The 13,039-nt window shown below is 40.9% G+C and overlaps 1 protein-coding gene across 1 annotated transcript in view; it reads left to right on the top strand.

The window, feature by feature from the left end:
* tmeff2a (transmembrane protein with EGF-like and two follistatin-like domains 2a) overlaps positions 1-13,039 on the top strand; it is a 102,607-nt gene that overhangs the window by 9,377 nt on the left and 80,191 nt on the right. Inside the window, exon 2 of the mRNA XM_044019408.1 lies at positions 3,466-3,575. Coding sequence (XP_043875343.1) covers positions 3,466-3,575 — 110 coding nt within the window. The remainder of the gene's footprint in view (positions 1-3,465; positions 3,576-13,039) is intronic.

The raw sequence follows: 13,039 nt of genomic DNA, 5'->3' as shown, positions 1-13,039 counted from the left end.
CTCTCATACCAGGCGTCTCTGGCTTGATGACTGTATATTTGCTTGCACTTTAGGTCATTCAGGACCATGGCAAATAGCAGGTTAGTTTCAGAATGGGCTTGTCCTCCGTGGGGTGTCATTGTTGGATATGTTGCCATGAGCCGTGGTGGCCTTTTAAGTGGAGAGGGGGCCGCTGATTATTGTAGTTCGGCTCCAAGGTTGTGAATCTAAGTGTCCATTGTAATAAGACTTCTACTTACAGAACATATTAGTGTGGATTTTTTTATCTGCAGGGGCAAATGTCAACATTTGCATGTGGTTCATTTTGAGTTTCAGCACTTGTAAGGGTTTTTGTGTCACTCACCTTTAACACCTGATGCGGAGAACACAAAGGTGATCTTAAAGTGCTGGAACTCGTTTCAGTGGCTTTTAATTGTGTTCTCACAGACTTGGATTGGTTAATGAATACTATTGAAATGAGGTGAAAACCTTGAGCAGGATCAGAACAGAGAGAAACCTGCTGACATGGAGTTGGAAGGATGTTAAAGTGGGACAAGAAAATGCTGCTGAAGTGTCCTTGAGTCAAGACGGCGATGTCTTACCTACCTTGTGAAGTGCTGATAGCCAGCAACCCTTAGATGTTGATGAAGATGGTACAATAAAATACTCAATTATTTTTATTATTATTATTATTATTATTTTTTACAGTTTCATCAATACAAATTTTTGCAATGCAAAAAATGTCTAAACTTAGGTTCAGCCTTCATATTAGGCCATATTTGGGTTTTTATTTTGTAGTTATTTGATGTAAAATACATGGTTAAACCTTGTAAAATGACCCAATATTGGCATTATTATAATGATTGATAATGACATCTTAGAAATAACAAAAGAAAATGTTTTCCTCTACAAAATACATACTGATATCAGAAATGTGGCAATGAAGTACCTTCAGTTTTACTATTTTCCCTCATCACAATGTCACATTTATATAGTTAATATAGTGTCTTGATGCTCTATTGCAGGGGTGTCAAACGTTTGTTCAGGGGCCACATACAGCACAATTTGATCTCAAGGGGGCTGGACCAGTAAAAATAGTAAAATAGTAGCATAATAACCTATGAACAACAAGAACTTCTTAGTTTTTTCTCCTTTGTTTTACATTTACTGAAGGATAATTTTACAAAACATGAACTTTCTTGAGAAATATAAGTTCAATTTCAACAATATCATGCCTAAATTTACTATTTACACAGCACACTGGATCTATAAAGGCACAAACATTTAGTCACGGGTATGTGGAGCATTTGACATTACGTTTAGATTAGTGTGAAATTTTAACAAATTCATCCTGTGGGCCGGATTGGACCCTCTGGCGGGCCGGTTCTGGCCCCCGGGCCGTATGTTTGACACCCCTGCTCTATTGCATCTCCACGCCATCTGATCAGTGATGTCGCTGGTAAAAAGGTGTAACACATTACGTGGATTGTTTTATCATTTATAGTCACGTTTACTGTATGAATATAAATGCTAAACATATGCATAAAAAGTAAATGTTAATTTCAAACTCTCGGGAGTCATTCAAAGTGTCCTGTGACCCGTGAATTGGATGCAGTTTCGCAGACGCTGTAATAATTATTGGATGCCAGTGGAGCGTGCGAGTCTGTTAAAGTGCATTGTCGCAGGTTTTAGACTCACAAATATTAATTTAAGCTCTCTGAATACATCCAGCACATTGGATTTTCTTTTGGGACCACACACATACAGTATAAACAGATTGATTTTTTTTTAAGTTGGCACAACACAAGAATCCCAAAACACATGGGACTGAAATAGTTAGTTATCATCCAAATAACAGGTACATGTTTTTTTTTTTTTTAATGAAATTCCCCGTTGTTTGCTTTAACCTTTCAATAAAAAAAGAAAAGAATAAAGATGCTGCTTTGAATATGCTTCTTGTAAATTAGGGTGACACATTTAAATATCCCTGAGTATTCTACTGTGATGAGTTTGACTTTTCAAAAGTAATTTGAATTTGCCTGGCAAACATCGTCATTACATCTTTCACCTTGCTATCTGTGATGTTTTTCTCCACGAGAGAACTAAAAAAACATTCAACAGGGAACATTTCCTGCTCCGTGTCAGCTGGAGTTTAGACGTATGTTCTTTGAAATGCAAATGCCTGCAAGCACATTCAGGTTTCTTTTCTTTTTTTTTTTTGGTAAACAATCAGTTCAGGTAGACTAATGGCCTTGAGCTCAGTCTATAGTCCATGTGACTCTTTGATTTGATTCTGGATGCTTTGTTGGAGTCATTTGAGAGCCCTAACGCAGCCTGAATCGGATCATGTCCCAGGTTTGCTTTTCCAGGACAACGCCCTAGGAGTTAGCCTTGATTTAGACGGACAAACATGACATTGAACAACCTGAATAAATGTGTGGAGAAGAATGCAAAGCAGAGGTCGACCCACAGTGGGTTCTTTGAAGCGAACAGGCCAGTTTATCGGTAAAAAAAGCACCACAAATGGAAATAAGGACGATGTCATGATATTCTGGTGAAACCTTGCAATAAAAACATTAATTACACTGTTGAAAATGTATATAGAAAAAATCTTAACAATGAATGATAGCACTAATAAAATGAAGTGTATTTCCATACTTCTCCAGTGACCTCGTGATTAGGTGGCAGCAACTGTAAGAATATGTTTAGTGCACTGCAGACGTGTTGACATTTCCATGGTTCCTTGCACACATCATTAGCAGGCGATTGGTTTAGTGGTCTGCATGTGTGTTTGCAGGAGTAATGAATGCACCTCTAAGCTCAACACCCTGTGGAGTTATTCACACCAGCTCCCATGAGCTGATCCAGCAGCGCTCTGCATAACGTCATTTCATGGAGTCTCTAAACAGTTTTTGTTTTAGCCACCATAGCTTCAACCGCATGGCTGTGGTGCCCTCCATGTTGAGCGGTGATCCACCTCTCCACATGACAGGCAGGGGCAGTGCGGCCAATTCCCTATCAAAGCCACGGAGTGTGATGATGCCAGTAGGTTGTAAAATGTCCGATCAGAGCAGAAACGATGAATTGGTTGATCTCTAGTACTGAAACATTTTACATACACGGCACAAAGTCCTCTGCCTTGGCTTTTGCGGTCACATCTGTTGACCACAGTTGGGACATTTTGGTCCCACGTGTCAAGCAGTGCTTTCAACCATCATCATCAAAACACCAAATGGAGAAATGTCATTTTTCTGTGTGTTTTTTTTTTTAAATGAATTCTAAAAATTCATAAAATACACGTTTGCAGATCTTAATTAGCACTGTGCTAATCAAAGAGTGCACTGTGCCGAGTGTGTCATAACTAACGGTAGAATCTCGTCATGAAAGAGACCCCGACTGGAAGACCCTCAGGTCGGAGTCGCTGTACAGTCGAACAGAGAAAACGCTGAGTCACTCATGTCGCTCTTGTTTGCTTTGGTCCTCCAGGTTTTGATGACCGGGACACGGACCTTTTCTTGTGTGACACCAACACGTGCAAGTTTGACGGCGAATGTCTAAGGATTGGGAACATGGTGACATGCATTTGTGATTTCAAGGTAAGATGGGATCTTTTTTGTTTGTACTCTGCCATATTCCATTTGAAGGTTCTACTCTGTCCTCAGAGCTTAGCAACTGTTATTATTATGGGCTCTTTTTATAGCTTTTTCAAAACCACATGAGAAAAAAAAAGGAGTAATATATGTAGGTTACTATCTATAGTAGTTATGCGTATGTGTCACTTCAAAGGATGTTCAATTATATGAACTGCCTTTATAATGGGGCCACTGAGGTATTCTGTAGTAAAGGCACAACAGAAGAGGCATGAAAGAGAGGAATTTTACACTTGAGGGCTGCAAATTAGCCACCAGCTATGTTGAAAATCACTTTTGTGTTGTCTGATTTCAGCTGATTCATCATTAATATTTCTGGTTTCTATCTTGACAATGAGGAGAATATCTTGTCGTCATTTTTGTGTTTTTTTTTTTTTAAAAACTGATATTTTTCACAATTTCCTGTCCTTTTATTGACAAAACAATGAATTGATGAATTGAGAAGATAACCGACAAATTTATAAATAATAGAAATATTGATCCGTTGGTTCCCTGATGATGGAACGAGCTTCCTCATGATATCAGAGCAGCAGAACACCTCTCTAAAATCTTTTTAACACTAAGTTACCCTAACTTGTCTTGACCACTCTGTGCTATCCTTCTTCAACTTACCTTGTTATTACTTATTATATCTTCGCTCCTGATGGTCCCTCATTGTGCCATAACTCTTAGAAAGGCTGCACTGTAGTTTTCCAGTAATGATTTGAATGGCCATTAAATGTTCCCTTGTACATTGTAACCTTAAGACGTTGATCACTTATGATTTAAATTCCATTCCTATGCGATATGTGCTTGAGGGGTTGATAGGTGAACAGTGGTGGTCAAATTCTTGAATATCTATATAAAAAAAAAAACACATGCAGTATATCAATACAACTTTACTTTCTTATGTAAATGGAAAAAGGTTTGGCAGAAAGGTACAAAAGGCACGTCAAATAAATCTGATCGAAGTCCATCATCTTGATTGGACAATATTAGCCCTAAGAGGGGAAAGTGGATGTTTATGGCTCACGATGAGACCCCGGGTTTCTATCCTGGTCCAATCTCCACCTCAGGACTGAAATGCTCTCAGCATTGGCATAAATCTGGAAAATCATGCCGTTCTTGATTATAGCTCACACTTAACTTTTACAGCCGGACCCATAATAAAAAAAGAAGCAAACCAGTCAGCTGAGAATTGATTTTGGTGTAACGTTTGCAGGCTTATATGCTATGCAGAACACGGAGATAAACGAGAGTCACGGAGATCTGAAGGCACAGGCGCATGTTCTCATCCGTCGCTTTTATCTACGTGTCATCGGCACATGCAGGAGGCACTGTGCAGGGCTGACACTCGATTGGTCACCAGCTTTTATCTCAATTTGGTGCACTTCCCTGGGAGCCAACATTAACAGAAGTGCATAGATAAATGACATTACCGCTCCATTTCTCTTCCGGAGATCTCACACGGATAGCGGCGTGAGAGCGACACACTGAGGCACTCTGTTCTCCAAGAAAGGATCAGGTCATACCAATTTCTTGCTCAATGCCGTGGACTGTAATGGTGTCACTCCTATCAGAACACCCATGAAAGTCACGTGAGCTTGGTTGGGTTTTCCAACGGAATCAGAATCGTTGTCACACACTAAGAAAACCCTGAGGAAGACAGGCCCATGGGGCTGTGTGAAGAGGAAGTGAGTTTGAGCTGGTGGAATCAATGGACACTATTCATTGCCAATATGCATTAGATTTCTCTCACACTGGCTCGTGAAAGAGCCAAGACCTTCACTCAGTAACTCAAGTCAAACTCGGGCCAAGGAAACATGTTCTCTCTGTCCTATATGAGAAAATGGCTGGCTTTATTTGTCAACTGATATCCCTCCCTGACTAATTATGTGACATTTCTTTGTAATTCATTCCACAATAGCTGCTGGGGGAAGTTATTGTTGCCAGTTCGGTTTTGTTAATGTCAGGTCACATTGCTGATTCCCAAATGGGTCGTCTGTTGTATAAAAATGTGTGCCCAGAGCGCTGTGAAACACTTCCAACTAAAACTGTCCAGCAAAGGGTAAATGGCTCATTTTATTGCTTCTGTAATGGTGCTTTGCAATGTATTGTTAATGTTGGGAGTTCCTGGAAGTATTTTTTATTTTTTTCAAAACTACACACCAACTGTACCTCAGTTCACTTAGAATTTGACAGTAGTTTTTCTGTTTGTTTGTTTTTTTTCGTCTTTTTTAAAAACACCATTTAAAGTCCATATCGGCTCCTGTTTCTCAGTGTAGCAGTGTTAAAGCAGCACTGCACACAGGAAGCAATTTGTTTTATGTCAAAACAGATGGAGGCAACAACAACATTGTGCTATTAAAGTGAGTCAGCTGCAAACAGGTTTGACTAAAAAGACAAAAAAAACTGTGCCACGAAAAGTTTCTGCTGTGAATTCTTCCTCCTCAAAAAACCCAGTCATTTAGCAGTTTCATCATCATATTAACAATAATCAGTTCATACGGACGTCGTTCACACTTGTTTTTCCATTAACATCAAATGGTTGAACACACATTTCTCACAAAAAATGTAGTTTGAAGTTATTTTATGGTCATTTTTATTCACCTTCGTCGGTTAAAGTGGCCGCAGGCACTTTGAGTTTCTTAAAACTTCTTAAAACAGGATGAACAATATTTAAATCTACGCCGTGTCTTTTTGAAAGATGCGGGCGACGTGAAGGACGGGGGGGATGCGGAGCGCTGCGCGTCGTTCTTGGGTAGATGCGGCCCATTTACTTACAGGTCAGACATCACATCTCGGTGGGTGATGCCGAGCGTTTTAAGAGACTCCTGCAGCAGATACTGCAGATGAATTGGAGGCAGATGTTAACACAGCAGATGTAAGTAATGTGATGGGTCATTTATGGCAGGATTACTCGCAGCTCAGTGCAGTTGACTGTGGGCCCCGAGTCCGATTTACTGCACATGTCAATAAAGTGAGTTAATTTGTTGTCACGTCTTAGAAATATGACGCCGTCAGGGGGCCTGTAGCCAGATGGGATGTGTTAGGGTTTGACAGCAGAGTAATGCTTTCTTGTTTTGTTTTTTTTTTAAAGGTGACATAGAATGCTTGTATCACACATATATGTTAGTTATGGAGGTCTACTTACATATATTAACTTGTTTTCGTGGTTAAAAACCTCCTAATCGCTGCAAACGAGCCGATCAAAATATCTCCTCACTGACGCTCTTGTCAGCCGCGCTGTTTCAGACCAAAACCACACCCCCAGAACGTGGACTGTGTTGTGATTGGCCAGCCAACGAGAGCTTTCCCACTGTTACCTGGAAGTGACGTAATAGATAGGCCAGCTCTCAGATACACAGCTCCCCCTCTGGCACGGTGGAATTCTCTGCATCTCAGCAGCTACAAGGAGAGTAGTTCTTCTTCTTCTGCGGTTGAATGTACGCAACCGGATGTGCCCGGACTAGTGCCCGCACCAGGAGGCGCTACGGTGGTGAGAGGAGTGATGAGGATTTCTGATGACGACATCAAATTACGGAAGTGCCGATCCGCTTCGCAGAGCCCAGGAAAACAATACAACACTATTTTCTCAGCAGTGGCTGAACTGTTTGTTCTGAAACTTTAGGGTTTCATAAACGAGGTAATGACGCAGATACACACACAAACGCAGCGTTAATTGGAGCGTCCGGTCTATGTGGACGTTTAATTACAAGTATCATATCTTTGTGGTTATTCATATGTTTGTGATATAAAGTCAAACAGTGCACCCATGAAATATGTTTGACTGGAATGATTGTAGCACTATCATTTGTCAGACGACTTACAAATAATTCATAACCATGCAGGTAAATTCCATTATTGCACTAATGAAAATGTGATGCTATGCAAAAGGCAATAATTGTTAATACCCCAGCTGACAGGAATTAGATTTCACCCACATTCAAACTGAATTCTGTATCGACAGCGCGACGTGGGAGTGCACAGAAGTATTTATGCGGTAGTTCAATTTAAATGGGAGAGGCAGTAAAATCAGTACAACATGGAGAATTTGATGTCTCTTTCCTCTGGCTGTTTTGAAAACGGCTCCAAAGATTTCACTTAATGCCGTTTGGAATGGTGTAGTAAAACATCACAGATGCAGGGATTAAAGTTCTCCATCGCCACAATGGATTTCCATCAACTGGATTCCGGACAGGCCGTGTATGACATCAGTGGATCTGAAGAGAGGGGTAAAAAAATAAATAATAATAATAATATTAGGGAGCAGGGTGTGACAGTGTCAATACTGCGAGATGCTGAACACAGCTTGTTTGAAAGGTACACAGACAGTGAGCTTGGCACTTGTTGTTTCAGATGCAAGCGGTGTAATACTCAAGTGCTGCAAAAGAACTGAGTTGTTGGTATCAGTCCACAATAGGACAGACAAAGATAAGATAAGATAGTCCTTTATTTGTCCCGCAGTGGGGACATTTACATTGTTACAGCAGCAAGACGGTAAAGATAAAGATAATAAATAATAAACAAAAAAAAGAAAATTACAATATAAGAAGAAATGAACCCTTAGACTATAAATAACTAGTTAAAAATAGAATGTTGAATGTACATTATAGACAGCAGAATATGGCCTTGATATTTACAGCATATACTGTATATATGTGAGTATTTCAGAAAATGCTGATGTACTTGAATTTTTGCAACCATCTCTAGGGTTTGCAGTAAAAGAGAGGTCTGGAAAGAACTTGTAAGCGTCGTACGGCGACAAAACTTACAACCTTTGGTTTGTTGATCTGCAACTTGACTTGCTCCGTGTGCCAGGTGCTTGACTCTCAGATAGCTGTGCATACTCGCTCCTGTGTCGGGATATGCTTACTTCACCTGGCAGAGGTGGCACTGCACTTCACTTTCGTTATACACGGTGCCTTTTGATGACTGGAGCACTTTCTCCATGGTTTTCCGCTATGGCACTTAAAAAGCATCCAAGCCCGCCTGCAAATGTTACACTGCTAAGAAAACAAACTGAACACTACATGTGTGTGTATACATATATATATATATATATATATATATATATATATATATATATATATATATACACACTGTGTATATATACAGTATATTCCAGCAGCTATTCTGAATAACACTTTTAGTGGTGTAGGGTTTGCATGGTCCATAACAGAAATGCTAGCAGACTGTTATGAATATTTGACATATCTGGAGCTTATGTAACATGAGATCACACAACACTGACTCACAGTCATTCCTGCACGTGCAGACAGTAATCCCAGACACATTTAGTGTCACAATGGGCATTCAGCTAGCACAGCCATTTTTAATGGCTCTATACAAAAGAATTTAGTATAATGTTGGCAGCGCATGAGGTCTCTCGTATGCTTCCTGCTGGTTGTTTGATGTGGCTACTGTTCGCTGTTATGTCTGACCTCAAATCGCTCCCCCGTTTCTCACTCGCGGGAGCCGTCCGACGTTTGAAGCTCGCAGCACTTTTGAAAGGGCTCATTGGATGCGAGAGCGTAGAGTGGGCAGCACTGTCCCTAATGTTGCACTAAACATGGACCTTCCAAAAAGCAAAACGCCACATCCCCACTCTCTCCACGTGCACACACACAAACTCGAGGTCCTCACAAATGAGGCAGAAGAACCAAATACATACATTTACACAGACACACACACACACACACTCACACAGGCCCAGGTGGTATGACTCCAGCCTCTGATGCAGACCCCATTCCATATATTTGCATTCATTTCTCATCCGTTTTATCTGAGGCCATGTGAACGGACGGGGGCTGAGAGTTTGGATGATGGTGAATTCCTTGTATCCCCTGGTGTCAAATCGACACACTGTGATGCTGCAGCGGCAGCGAAAGACGGCGACAGGCACTCGTCTGTGATTCGAAGATGATGGAAAATGAAGGCGCACATTATAGTTTTCAAAATCACGGTGCAGTTAAATGTGGGGGTTGACTTGTAAATCCGATCGACTGTGAATTGTCCCGTCTCTGAAATAAAGTGCACTTTTAGCGATGTATTATTTATAGGCTTACTGATCTCAAAGGTTGTCTGACTCCCGACATGAACGTGTGACATTTTCTGAGTGAGTGAGTGAGTGTCTTTGCAGCAGCTGCGGACATGATACTTACTGCTGCAAATTAAAGCTTAACCTACTCACTCAGTCATTAGTTGCCTTCAGTTAACTGACATAACTAGAGATTTTGCTTCACTGACAAAGATAACTCTTACTATAAGACTTTCATCTATGAAGGGCTGCAATGATTGATTGATTAAAAATCAATAACTAAATTATCTGGCAACTATTTCTATAATTTATGATGTTTTTTTTGCTCCATGTAATGAAGAAACTTCAAAAGGAGCCCAACACACATACACGTCTGTGCTTTAGTGTGGACCAAAACAGGTGAATTCCCCTGTCTGTCAGTGTTTGTACAGAATGAACGATCGTTTTCATAATCGATGAATATGTCAATGATTCACTCAATTCATCGAGTAATTGTTTGAATTGCCAGAAAATGTCAGAAATTGTTGGAAAATGTTGATCAGTGTTTTTCAAGGAGCAAAGAAACTGGACAATATTCACGCAGCTGAAAAATCAGACATTAAACTGATTCAAACCAATGAATCCATTATCAAAATAGATAAAGATTATGTAAGTAATCAATTAATAATCGATTCAAGGAGAAATTCTTTTTAGCTCTACAGAATATATATGCAGACTTTCCGGAAAAAGAAACTTGTTGAGCAGCGATGTTCACCAGCTTTAGTCCCCACTAAAGTGTGTATGTGAGTCTGTGTCCACTGGAACAGCTTTGTCCTGTTTTTCCACTGCCCACACACACACACACACACACACACACACATTCATGGGGAACCAAAGCAGCTGAACGTCACTGATAGTCCGTGTTAGTACTGAATAATAACATGAATGAATCGGGATCAAACCTCCTTTTAACAGATATCTAGGCCTTCACAACATTTTGAACACAAACACAGAGCTGGTTTACCCACAGTCCTGCCCTCTCTGCTTCTTTCTGTAACAGCGGCACCTGCAGTCTGTTTGTTCTTCTTCTCTACTTAAATGTCTCCTGTTTAGGAATCTGAAGTAAAACTGGCAGAGATTTTCTGCGTGTTATTCACCACTGTAAGACCTTTCAGTATTGTAGGAGCAGGTAAACCGTTGATGAGGAGCGCTGAGGGTTTTTTGAGGAGAAATCCTGAATAGAAGACTGTTTTCATTCTTTACTCTCCACATTTGCCATTTTTGTCCACGTTCTCAGCCACCACTTTCTGACATAGTGTGTGTAAAATGTGTGAAGAGGAGAAACACACTAGATTAAATGGACTTTAATGTTCAGTTTTAAGCAAATACATGTTTCCGTGTTTGTTTCCCACCCTCTTCTTTTCTCCCCGTATCTCCCACACATCTGCACAGCATCTGTCAATTCTTCCATCCCCTCATCGACCATTTCTTTTTCTTGTTTTTTAATATTATATTCTCTGTGCTTGAAGAAGGCGGTTGTTGGTGTTGCTAAAGTTTCTAAAGTAAGATTTTTAAATGTTGTGTGAAGGACAAGTGATTGTGTTGGCAGCAGAAGTGTCTGAGCTGGATATCTCAACACCTACATCCACCTGTGAGGAAATACGTTTGCATCACTTGGGTCAATTGATTGTTGGGGTTCTTGCATCTCTTTTTCCAGACTTCTCCACGGTGCAGCAGTGCTGCCCGCTCTCTTTGCATGATAAATATAGCAATTAAAAATCAGCAAAGGTGAGTTAGCGCAGGAGGCAAGTTTGTGAGCTGCATGCTTGTGGTCTTTAAAGCGAGAGCGCTCGTAGCTAATGACAATGAAGCAATCACATTTTGGTGTTTGGGGTGAGGTGTTGACATCATTTGCATAATGTGCTTTAGTCTCCTTTTTTGATATGGATTATTTCCCTACAGCATCTACAAGCAGGTTTGAATTGGATAGTTTGTGAAGGATGTGGGAAGATTTTACAGAAAAACAGGAAGTAGTGTGTTGCCTTTGTTCCTGGAGAGGTCAGGTTCAGGATACTCATTTTTCTCCGTCGCTCCTTCGAGGAGGTTACGTTCCTCATAGTATGGACACAATGGGGGTTTTATGGAGCAGTTTTTTGTCTTAATATTAGTGCTGCAGTGAATGGTTCTCATGCAATATTTGTACAAGGCTACAGTGCAAAATAGCAAACATTTTCTGATTTATTGCACTTTCTGCAATGTTGTGTTTTCTGCTTTCTTTGTCTTGTGAAAATTAAATGTATGATGTATAATTTATGTGTTCTGCCTTCGGGGTTGCCATATTACTGCACTGTCTCCCGTCACATTAGCCTTTGATTAGGTTATTCGGATCACAACTCCATTTTTCTTCTAATTAAAATTACAATAAAACACAGGACTTCGGGTAGGAATTGTGTCGGGCGCCTCTCCTGTAAAACGGAGCGTCTGTGTCGGCCCCTCTGTGGCTCTGGCTGGCCTGTCAGACACTATTACAGAGGAGCCTGTCTCCAGCGACTAGGCTGGGGAGACTCCACAGGGACTGGCAGGCCCGGCCCTAATCAAGAGAAGACTGCCAAGCGGTTAAAGAGCAGAAGCATGAGCCAGCCACCTCCAGGTCTCCCTCGATCTCTCTCCATCTTCTCATTGTCACGGTAGCTCCCATCTCGTCCATTACTCTGGCTGTCTCTTTCTCTCTGCTCACTTGTCCAAAGAGCTCATTCTCCCTTGTTTCTATCCACAGCCCCTCTCTCCCCCTCTCTCCCTCTCTCCCCCTCTCTCCCGCTCTCTCTCTGCCAGTGTAGGAATCTGACCAGTGTTCGTAAAACATGGCATTGCATCATGGGAAGACAGTTTGTCTCTTACCCAGACGACGGCTGACAATCCTCTGCCTAGGTGATCTGTGGGATACAACACAGTGACGGGCACAAAACACATTTGTCACTGTGATGGCATTCCTCAGGGATCTACGGTTGGTTGTTGTTGTTGTTGTTGTTGTTGACATCTGGTGCCTCGAAATGTGTGCGAAAGTTTTCAAAAGTGAAATAAGTCTTTTCAGAACAGACGGACCAAACACAGTGTTGGTGTGGAACGTAAATCAATTTGATCCAAGCATGAGTCTTTTCAGTTTGGGAAATCAAGTTAGGTATAATTCTGACTGAAAGGAAACTCTGCCAGTAGCTATTACCTCAGCGACACCCGTCCTTTTCTTCCTTATTTAACCATCAGAAGGTCACTTCCTCACAGGGCTTGCAGTACATACAGATGCTGCAGAGTAATATATACACGTTTTATGTCTAACTAACAGTCATTCATTTCCTCATAAGGATAATGCGTTTGCCAGTGAAGAAAATTCACTTTTTTCTGACCTGACGTGACC

The sequence above is a fragment of the Solea senegalensis genome, linkage group LG2, assembly GCF_019176455.1.
Source record: "Solea senegalensis isolate Sse05_10M linkage group LG2, IFAPA_SoseM_1, whole genome shotgun sequence".
NCBI lineage: Eukaryota > Metazoa > Chordata > Actinopteri > Pleuronectiformes > Soleidae > Solea > Solea senegalensis.
Note: the sequence above shows the minus strand (reverse complement) of the source record. Positions and strands in the feature narration are given on the sequence as shown.